Below are 10,725 nucleotides of genomic sequence, written 5' to 3' on the forward strand. Positions count from 1 at the left end.
AACTGCGGCCGTCAATAGAAATTGAAGAATGAAAACAACAGGTCTCCCTGAGCTGAGGTTCTTTTCTCGTCCATGATTCCGACTCACTCATCCAAGAACACACTTTTTTCCCTTTGCCTGAGATACGTATCGATATCGATACGTACGCAGGACTAAGCATCGAGAGTTATACCACCGCGGATGATCGTGACGTGACTTAAACAACGATAGAAATACGGTACACTACTTGCGGGGGCGGGGTACATCACACTCAATCATTCATTCCATCACATATACAAAGATCTCAAACTCGTTGAACCGAAAAATTCAGCCTTTCTCCTCCAACACTTCAGTATCGCGATATAAATATCCATCCCGATAGTAACCACAAAAATAACTTCTCACTACCCGCACTGGTCTCGCGGCGCTAGTCTTCGTGAGGAACCGAATCCTCACAGTTTAGTGATTGATATCACGGACCACCCAAAACTCACGTTATTTAGCGATCCTGGTCGAAGTAATGAGGTTGCTTGGGAGGTAAACCGGACTCTGGAAGATATTTTCCGGATAGAAAGGATAAGCGGTGGTGATGGGTTAAATCGTCTGTTGGAGTATGAGAGTCATTTTGTTGAAGAGAGGGATGGGAGGAAGGTACTTAAGGTGTGTAGTAGTTTCAGTGGGTTTTGGATCAGGATGTTATTGATATATCGATTTTAGTTCTAGCTCTAACAGTACCATCCTAAAGCTAGGGATAAAAGCCGCCGTTGACGACACTTCAGCACTTTCTGAAGTCATAACCGAGTTTTGTCAAAAGTTATTTACGGAAGAAGGGTCTATGCTTCTCGACCGCATTTCGTATGCTGGGATATTTGGGATCTCGCCACGGCAGGGGACAGTTTTTGAACGTATATGGGTTAGAACTTTTGCCGTGGGTGTTTTGAAGGAACGGGGCCGCTTAGAACGGATTGGATTAGTGAGAAAGGATTATACGAGGACGATGGTATGGTCTGATTATACTCCCCTCCCTACAATTGTATCGTTAATATATTTCGAAAGTTAATATATAAACTAACATTGTACCCATATCTCCTCACCAGCCTCATGAAAATCTCCTACTCCCTATCCATAATCTTCACTTTCTACCACCTCGGCTCTTGGAGCGTAGAATCCCTCATAAACTCCTTCGGCATCCGTGGATTATGGAATGACCCCTACCTTTACTATTACCGGTCAAGATCGATATCCCCGGCTTTTGTATTCTTCGGGATAAGGATTTTGATCTCTATCGATTGTTTTATGGTTTGCGCTGCTTTATTTGGATCGATTTATGCTGTAAGTTTGTTTATTATAATAGATCTATCGTCACTTTCAATTTGTTACGGATAGGTTACTAATTTCCTGGGGAATCATAGAATGATTTTGAGGCAAAAATTCGGGATGAGGAGTTATATCAAGAACTAGCGGGCTTACAATTGGAGTGGAGAAAGAAGTGTGAGGATACTGTAAGGGTGGCTGACGAGGTAGTATCTTGTCATCAGCAGCGTCGGCTAGGCCTAGGTATGCACAGCCTTTTTCTATGTATAATTCGAATATTCAAATTCCCAATATCTTCAATAAGACTCCAATGGAACTATACTTCTAACATCCTAATATCCACACTTCCATAGACCCAGCAAACCCCATCCCATCACCAACTCCATCCATAGACTATACCATCGGGAACAAACTCTCAACCCTCCTCCGCCTCCTCTCACAATTACAAAATACAAACAAAGAAATAACACATATACACTCCCAAATCCAAAGAAACGACCAATCCCTCGCAGAGCTCTATTTCATACTTGCAGCTATAACCACAGGAATCCTAAGTTGGTCTTGGAAACTAAATGCTATTATGCCAAACTCCAGTATTACAACGTGCATTACAGTTGTAGCCGGGATATTTTCCACGGTGTTATTTGCTGTATCTGGGGTTTATGTAGCTTGGAGGGTGGAGAGGAGGAGGAGGGTGGTTGAGAAATGTGGAGATGGTGAGTATATATTCTATCGATAACAGTGTATCGTAAATTGGGAGTCCAGTGTGCTAAATGCTATAAATCTGTAGTAAGTAACCAAATCATTGAAGTTTTGAAGTCAGCGCAAAGGAATCATTCTTTTTTGGTATGGGTTTATGCTACGAATCATGGGACGCCAAGGTTTACGACAGAGGATTCGGGGGAGCAGTGGGGTGAATGGGTTGAGGGTGTTAATGTGGATGTGAATGAAGCTCTTAATAATGGGGTTTCAGATCAGTTGGGAGGTTTAAGTCACTATCTGGAGGAAGTTAAGGAGGGAATAGTAAGTTAGAGTTGGTCTTTTGACTTAGGCGTAGTCATATATCCTGTTATCTGAACCGTACAATTGATTCGTCGCATTGATTTGCAAGAATAATTGACTGTCAAAATACCTCTATGGTATATATGGCTATTGGTTATCGAATGCATATGACTAGCATGGAAATGCTCCAAATATACATCGATATAAGAATCTAGAACTGCCACAAAAAGCGGATTTCTAGAAAGGCAACCCCAGATTGGGAGGTCCTGTTTCCGCATCATACCCGCCAGCCACCAGCTTCCCCAGCAGTAACAGAATCAACAATATCATAATCTTCCATAAGCTCTCTCGGAAGAATGAAGCTTCCATGTAACCCGATGAGACCTCGCTTCATCTTCTTGTCCTCTCTATTCCATGCAGCATTCGCACCATCAGCGTCCCCTCAAACCTAGTCACCTCAAAATTCTGAAGCCCAATAATTCCCCAAGTATCATCATACTGCTCGTTTAATGCAAGAGCAGATCCCGAAATGCCGGTCAGAGTAGGAGTAAGGGATGGGCAATCGCCCTCTCTATCAGCTCCGGATCCAGCCCTCCAAAGTCAGGAACGAGAAAACATTGGAATATTATTTTCACTGGCGTGGGCTAGCTTCGGGGACATTCTATAGTCCTTGCACAAAGCTATGCTCCAATGTTCATGATCAGGAACTCCATCCCTAGGATGATCGGGATTCATATGTCGAACAAGTTTTCCAAAAGGAGGAGACTCGAGTGAGTTTCATTGCAACTTTGCGCCGACCGAATCTAAAGCCATTTCAGTTGCAACGAGCGATAGGTCGTGCGCATAGTTTCCTGGAAAAGATTGCGTCGTTAAGTCCGGATCGAATGTCATCGATACCTCGCGGACAGCGTCGGGTTCCCCTCCGGATCCATAGGATATCTTGTCGAAAGACTCCAAAAGCACGGACCGGGGAAGGAAATAGTCCAGTATTTTAGTAACCATCCAACATTGGTCTAGAAATCCCATATGTGGGAGATGACTTGGAATGGTGTCGAAGGTCTACTGTCGGATTTTCGATGGACAGCTACTCCAGCACATACCGATGCTGTCCTTCTTGATGCTAGTTAGACATTCTGACCTATTCCTAAACTGTCGTAATCTCCAGCCCGACCAGAGGTTGGGACTATATTCCCAGTTATTGGAACAGTCCTATACCCCCCGATGTAGGATGGAATTTTTTCAAAATGCTATCTAATCTGTGCATCCGAATCATACAACCTAAGTACCGTACGATTTACCATATGTGTATAAGACTTTATCCGCATGACTCCCCTCCAGAAGTTCGGCGACTCGGCAGCCGGGCAGTGGGTCGTCCAAGACATTGAAATTAAACGACAGCAACCACCCTCTGACGATTACCGCCCTCTGTGCAACCTGGATGGGTATCGAAAGTCCATCGGGGATTTCTCGACCATCGACCCACCAGGTATTTACTACTGAGAAGTGTATTACTTTCCGTAGTAGCTTCGGTAGCTGCTTTTTGAACTCATAGTTCTCGGTTGTGGCTAGGACGCCTGGGAAGAGAATTGTACTGCTCGTCATGTTGATTCGAGGAAATGTGATGTGAGGCTTGTCCATCTTGTAAGTTGCTTGTAATGGTTTTTGGATTGATATTCTCTTCGTCATCTGGAGGCAGCTGCTTCTGATTTCGGTTGTGTGTCCTCTTGGAGCCCGCATCGTTGCCGTTATTCAAATTTGGGTCTGCCATGAGAGAGGGGTGATCGTCGAGGGCGGGCTCCCGATATAGGTATATGGTTCTGTCGTAAGGAGTGTCTGATGGAGGGCATATGGCTGGTTTAAAAGGAAGAGGAAAAGGAGGGGAAAGAAGAGGATCGAGGAAGAGGAGGAAGGAAGGTTGGTAAAGACACTGTCTGCTCAATGTTCCAATTCATAGACGAATTAAGGGTCTCTTCATCACTTTGTGTTTAATGTGTGGTATTTTATGGCCGGTTGCCTCGCCAGTAGCCAGAGGTCAGCAGCTGTTTCTACGAGATAAATGCTGCTTTACTTATAAAACTGGCAGGATACCTAAAATGGCAGGATTCCCAATCAGGATCAGTGAATGCACATCTGTACATCCTTCAGTTGGTAAATCCACGTATTATTATTGTCCTTGCAATGAAGTAAGCTTGTTCAAGATTGATATCGTAACCTTAGGGTACTAGTAATAGTAGTAAAAATACATAAGAAGAATAAATAATACCAAAACCCATCACCAGTATTATAAATCCCATAATAAAAAGAAATATCCTCGAATCAAAAGCAGCAGGCATAGAGTCGCTCGCTAAATATGGCCATGATTGTAGCATCGAAGAAAGAGAGGAGAGAAGGGAGAAGAAATCAAGAGAAATGGGAGAAAAGATTTGTCGTAATAAGTGGAGATACCATTGGTCGTTAGGTATGAATTGGATAGTCGTTTCATGTCAAGTTTCTCAAGGCCGTTAAATTTCCTGAGAGTAAGTATTCTTCAAAGTTTGTGGTCATTTGTTGTCGTTAACTTTCGGTGTTCATTTGCAAGTAATCTTTCGTGAATTGTCGTTATATGTTGTTATTCCAGAGGTGGATATCGAGTTGATAGAAAAGATAAAGATAAAAGAGATGGGATATCAAGGTTCTTTTCGGGGGTTATCAAAAGATCCAAGTGCCAAAAAAACTCCCAGTCATAGAAAATAGAAAAACAGGAAGGAAGGAAAGAAAGTAAAAGAAAAGAGACATAACTCCCGCCAATGATATATTCCAAGGAAATTCGTTCATAAAAAAGTACAGTGGGGATAAGCATCGTATCATGGTATCGTAGCAATTGCAAGAGGAATAGCTAGCCAGGGTTTTAGTTAAACCACCGACCACACATTCCAATAATCAAGCATTATCGACCTGAGAGCCGGGGGTGGTGTAAGTAATACGGTTTAATAGAACCGCCTCCTCCGTGACCTCTTCACCATGGCTTGTTCAATAGCACTGTAGGCTCTGGGTAGACAGGATAAGCTTTCAATGAACTCCTCGGCGTGGACACGGAGCTGGTTGGAGGCGAGGAAGAGTGTTTCGAGTGTTTGCTACGAACAATACGAAAGCTACGTCAGAGATTGAACGTCCAGTAATATAGAAGAGTATTAAGAATGAATAATACCTTGGTGGTGGATGTGGTGTTATCATGGTATGCAATCGAAGATGCCAGCTTGAGAATGTCCTGTATACACGCCACCATCCGTTAACGACACTGATCAGGTGACAAAAAAGCGGAGAATGGGAGACAAACATCTTCTCTGTATCCAAAGTCGAGACATGATATCCTGCTTCCGTTCATGAAAGCGGTTGTGAAGTTATCACCGGCGGAATGTGGTGATGCTAGGTAGATTTGTTTGGTGTGATGAAGTGATGTTGGTCGGTGAGTGGCCGGGGGCTGCTATAATGTTTGCGTGGTCTGAATATTCCCTATTTTGGTAATTGTGGGTCCGTTGATATGATTAAGAGCTGGGCATCACCGGAACAGCTTAGAGCTACCGTGAAGGTTGAAAACAGCGGGAGAGATGAGGAGATGAGGATAGTATCGATGAGATGGAGATGGAGAAAAATCAATTGAAGTGGTTGGAGTGGTCAATTGGTTCGTTTAGGCGGGTTTATGTTGGTGGAATCGAACAAGCGGGAAGATAGCGATTTGGTCGGCAGGATTGATCTGGTCAGGCAATTTGTTCGTTTCTTCAGAGAGCTCTTCTTATCCTTCCTCTCTATTCTCGTCTCTTTGTTACATGCAATTGGATCTGTGATCCTCTCGCACAAAATCTGACCTGCAAAGAACCCTTTTTGTTGCCCAGTAAGAAAAAGAAAGCCGGATTGGGGAAGGAAAAAAGGAATGGATTGGATTGGATTTCTCAGAGAGGGTGCAGATGGTTCTACAGGAACTAGCTGTTGTGGGAGGGTTCTCAAGCAAGAAACAAGGCTATAAAGCAGGAATAAAAACTAGCAGGAAACGATTCTGCAGAAAAGGTATCTGCCGTGTGCTATTAATTATAAACCAAATGGGAGGAAAAACGAGAGTTGAGATGCGACCGCGGGTAGGACGAGGCAGAGGTCTGTGTGGTACTAAGTGGTATACACAACACGGTCGCCTGTGTAATAAATCGGATTGAAATGCCGGAATCGAATGCTTGCGCTTGTTGAAGAACCTCGACTTAAGCTTCGGAGAATTTTTATTTTTATTCTTATTTTTATTTTTTTATTTTTATTTTCGGAGGGGCGATTTGTGAGATGGTGAAGGACGAGGTCACTTGATATTGATGATGCTAGTACTATGCGAGTACTTTGTAGCTTTCCTGGAAAGAGAGATCGATATACAATGGAAGGGAACTCGAAGTCAAGTGAGCACCTGGACAGTAAGTAAATAAGGTTTAGTAATTGAAAGCGTGAATATTAATATATGGGGGGACCGAAAGCCTCGAGAAAGAGCTTCAGAGAGGTTGGGGGTGGGCTGTTTCAAACAGCTGTATGTATTCGCTGGCAAATCTGCAGCTAGTATTGATTCGACGTCTCCACGTTCTTTTACAGTTCGATGCGAGCAAATATGCAATGCACGACTGCTTGCTGAAATACATGACATCCTTGGGGGCTTTGGAAAAGGTGGGTGGTGTGGGCGCCGTTGGATGGAGTGGATTGAGAGGGGCCAGACTAATGCATAAGGCGCATGGAGTGCAGGCAACGTGATTTCTAATTCCCTACATGTTTATCCTGCTCTTGGTGGCACAAGTACTCAATACGAAATCTCGAAGCCGGAAGAACTGCCCATATTCCATTTAACATGAGTGGAAACGACAAGGGAGCGGGAGCTGGAAGTTGAACCTGAACAGGGTCAAGGGGTCTTGAAACTAGCCAGCTCGCAGCCTTGTCCAAACCAACCGGCAACAGGAAGGCCGAATCGACACGCCCTTTATTTTGGTTTGCTGTGGCATCACGTGGCTCCGCGATACGTTGTTTGTGAGTTGTTTGACCCGTCGCGTCAAACCGCCTGGATGGCATGCACACAACATTTGCGCAATCCCGTCCTCCCGCCTTTGTCTGACTTCCCCTCCTCCACATACTGAGACCGGGGGTTAATAGAATCATGCATACGGCCATGTAGGACCTGCTCCTTTAATTCACGATGCTGACGACCCCATGACACCCCCTTCACTCTTCTTCTATTCTCGTATTTTCCTTGCGTCTAACTATTCCTTTCTAACTTTCATCTTCCATCTGCTATCCTTCCATACTCTAGTACTGGCGATATGCGTAGTCCAGGAAGTTATACTCTCTAATACAAAACAATATGGACGACTTCGCAGACTGGCCCTCCCCGACGGCCGCACAGCGGCCCAAGTCAAAGTTCTCGTATAAGGACTTACTGCAGATGGCCAAGTACAATGTCAATTCACCGTTGCGAGTAATTGCTCATATGTATGTACCCATCTCCCAGTCCCAGATTATATTGAAATCTATATTCCTTTCTAATACAAGGGTTACATATATCTAGAGACCTAGATGCATTCTATGTATGTCATAACACACTAATATACTTCCTAAGATATAGGATTTAATACTTCAATACCAGGCACAATGTGAAATGGTTCGCCTCGGCGTTCCCGAAGACCAACCGCTTGCAGTCCAGCAGTGGGATGGTATGCTCTCAGTATATCTGATATAGTTAATACGAATTCTAATACTAATTATTGTTACATTGATAAAGCCTTAATAGCAGTCAACTACCCAGCCCGCGCCTTCGGAATAACCAGAATGCGCAACGTCGCCGACGCAAAACGCAAATGCCCAACTCTAATGGCCGTCCACGTCGCCACCTGGCGAGTCCAGAACGACACAGCAGTAATGGGATACCACGATATGAAGAACGGGTCAATATCAACCGATAAAGTTTCATTAGATCATTATAGGCGAGAATCGAAGAAGATTTTGGCAATATTTAGAGAAGGTTGTCCGAAGGTTGAGAAGGCTAGTGTTGATGAAAGCTTTTTGGATCTGTCCGGGTTGGTGTTTAAGAAGTTGGTTGAGAGGTTTGAGGAGGGACTTGGGGTAATAGATGGGGAGATTGTGCCGCCGTATGGGGATACGACTGAGAGTTTAAGGATGCCTGAGGTGGCTGGCGTGGAGTGGGGGGATAGTCATCTAGTTGATCTTGATGATGGTGGGGAGGGTGAGGAGGAGCCTGTGGATTGGGATGATATTATCATGGGAGTTGCCGCGGAAATTGTAGCAGATATTCGAGGTGAAGTGAGAAGGAGACTCGGGTATACTTGGTATGTCATACCTCCCCACTATAGACTGAAAGAAGACAACATGTACCAATGGAAATACATACAGCTCAGCAGGCATCGCCCGTAACAAAATGCTCGCCAAACTCGGCAGCGGCTACAAAAAGCCCAACCAGCAAACCATCGTCCGCAACCGCGCAGTACACCACTTCCTCTCTTCCATGAAATTCACCAGCATCCGTAACCTAGGCGGTAAACTTGGTTCCGAAGTTGCAACTGCATTCGGTACTGAGAATGTATCCGAAGTCCTCTCTGTTCCCCTTGAAACCTTTAAGTCGAAATTGGGCGATGATACAGGTACTTGGCTTTATAAAACCATCAGAGGGATTGATACTACGGAGGTAATAACGAGAACAGAGATAAAGAGTATGCTCAGTGCAAAGAGTTTTAATCCGGCGATAACACGATATCAACAAGGCGAGAGTTGGTTGAAAGTATTTTGTGCAGATATTGCAAGCAGGGTTAACGAAGAAGCGGACGAACAGGTTGAGTATTCACCACCACACGATGATAATGAAGTTCTAGGAAGCCAACCGGTGTCATTACGAAGACCTAGAACTATGACATTACATCATAGAGCCGGGAAGGTTACAAAATCACGACAAGCGGGGATTCCGGTTGGGAAGGTCTTCGATGAAGAGTTGTTATTACCCATTGCGAAGAATTTGTTGAAGCAGATTGAGCAGGAAGGGAGGTGTTGGCCTTGTGGGAATTTGTCATTAAGTGTGGGTGGGTTTGATGATATTGGGAGGGGGTCGAATAGGGGTATTGGCGGGTGGCTGGTAAAAGGGGGAGAAGCTAAAGCTTTGAAAGAAGGGGGTATGAAGAGGAGGTCGCTGGCGATTGAGGGGGGGAGAGTGGAGACTGCGAAGAAGAGAAAACTTGGGATTGATACTTTCTTTAGCCGAGGGAGGGTTAGTGAAGAGGTATACGACAGAGACATGGGATTCGAGAATAAAGAAGGAGAAGGAGAAGGAGAAATGGACGACGGGTTCTTCCATTCCGACGAAAACGAAAAAGAAGAAATGGGATTCGAATTCGATGCAGAGGATGATCTATACGGCGACCTATTAAAAGACTCCCCACTGGACAATCATCACTCCAGCGATCCTAATGCCACCATCCATTATAAAAATCTAGACAGAAACATCCCTCCGCCATCTACAATCCGCACCAGCTCTTCAGGTCGTACCCGATTCTTTTCAAAGGAAAATACACCAATCACAACCACAACAGACCCCAAACCATCCACAAAATCACAACAACAGGACGAAGAAACAGCATTCCCCTGCTCAAGATGTAATAATAAACTTATCCCACTAGACAAATTAGACGAACACTCAGACTGGCATTTCGCAAAAGATTTGATGGCGGAAGACAGGACTGTTAGACCAGAGAGTTCGAATAACGCGTCTGCTGCGGCATCTACATCTAGTTCCGGTAAAAATGGAAAGAAAGATGAAAAACAGGATCAAGCGAGTTCGCAGACGGTGGTGCCGGTTAAGAGGGGTAGGGGTAGGCCGCCGAAACATGCGATTGTGCATGTTCAAGGGGAGAATGCGCCGGTTTTGGAGAAAGGACAGAGGAAGTTGGCGTTTGGAAGGGGGTGATTGGAGTGGGAATTATTTGTTGGAGTGGGAATTTAGTGGGTTTAGATTGGTCTCGTACCTAGACTCCACGGGGTGGTCAGTTTAGATTATACTATCGGCAGGAGTAGGGGCTATTCGACGTGGGCTTCTTGCATTTGAATATTTTTGAGGTGCGCAGCCGGGCATGTGACTAGGTGTGTAGTGTGGGGTATAAAGGAACCTCTATACTCGGATGACCCCGTATGATGAAACTAGCCCACATCGGAGGAATCGCTAGGTAAGATGTTGAAATCATGCATCACAAATGCTCGATACGCACCAAGCCTGCAAGTTGACATGCTAATTCTAGGCTAAGAGGCTTTCAGGGCTGCTATGTAGAAACGGGAGGATATATAAACTGTTCAAATGTTCGGGTGTTTTCAGACTTTTTAAGCTCCATATATCTGGTAACTAGCTCAGGTCGACAGATAAGCTTATAACCAAGC

General features: G+C 44.6%; 4 protein-coding genes across 6 annotated transcripts; 2 read left to right on the forward strand and 2 right to left on the reverse strand.

Moving 5' to 3' along the window:
• Positions 1-499: 499 nt before the first annotated feature.
• DFL_006384 (uncharacterized protein) lies at positions 500-2,325 on the forward strand (the record flags this gene model as incomplete). 2 transcript variants are annotated; one of them, XM_067635797.1, is made up of 8 exons in its annotated part: positions 500-504; positions 555-639; positions 725-834; positions 962-979; positions 1,077-1,311; positions 1,392-1,536; positions 1,647-2,009; positions 2,084-2,325. In XM_067635797.1, the coding sequence occupies 8 exons, from the start codon at positions 500-502 to the stop codon at positions 2,323-2,325; spliced, it is 1,203 nt and encodes a 400-aa protein (XP_067490191.1). The 2 variants fall into 2 exon arrangements, with proteins under 2 accessions (XP_067490191.1, XP_067490190.1); XM_067635796.1 differs by lacking the exon at positions 500-504 and having other exon boundaries at positions 620-639; positions 703-834.
• A 1,248-nt stretch (positions 2,326-3,573) lies between these two features.
• On the reverse strand, positions 3,574-4,032 carry DFL_006385 (uncharacterized protein; the record flags this gene model as incomplete). The annotated part of the gene is made up of 1 exon (XM_067635798.1): positions 3,574-4,032. The coding sequence occupies one exon, from the start codon at positions 4,030-4,032 to the stop codon at positions 3,574-3,576; it is 459 nt and encodes a 152-aa protein (XP_067490192.1).
• Positions 4,033-5,261: 1,229 nt separating this feature from the next.
• On the reverse strand, positions 5,262-5,659 carry DFL_006386 (uncharacterized protein; the record flags this gene model as incomplete). The annotated part of the gene is made up of 3 exons (XM_067635799.1): positions 5,262-5,408; positions 5,483-5,542; positions 5,612-5,659. The coding sequence occupies 3 exons, from the start codon at positions 5,657-5,659 to the stop codon at positions 5,262-5,264; spliced, it is 255 nt and encodes an 84-aa protein (XP_067490193.1).
• Positions 5,660-7,654: 1,995 nt separating this feature from the next.
• DFL_006387 (uncharacterized protein) lies at positions 7,655-10,618 on the forward strand (the record flags this gene model as incomplete). 2 transcript variants are annotated; one of them, XM_067635801.1, is made up of 9 exons in its annotated part: positions 7,655-7,782; positions 7,859-7,877; positions 7,937-8,003; positions 8,072-8,636; positions 8,701-8,948; positions 9,009-10,257; positions 10,324-10,364; positions 10,496-10,517; positions 10,606-10,618. In XM_067635801.1, 9 exons carry the CDS (start codon positions 7,655-7,657, stop codon positions 10,616-10,618), a joined length of 2,352 nt encoding a protein of 783 aa, XP_067490195.1. The 2 variants fall into 2 exon arrangements, with proteins under 2 accessions (XP_067490195.1, XP_067490194.1); XM_067635800.1 differs by having other exon boundaries at positions 10,324-10,336; positions 10,596-10,618.
• Between the last annotated feature and the right edge of the window lie 107 nt (positions 10,619-10,725).

The sequence above is a fragment of the Arthrobotrys flagrans genome (assembly GCF_004000055.1).
Source record: "Arthrobotrys flagrans strain CBS H-5679 chromosome Unknown unitig_9, whole genome shotgun sequence".
Classification (NCBI taxonomy): domain Eukaryota; kingdom Fungi; phylum Ascomycota; class Orbiliomycetes; order Orbiliales; family Orbiliaceae; genus Arthrobotrys; species Arthrobotrys flagrans.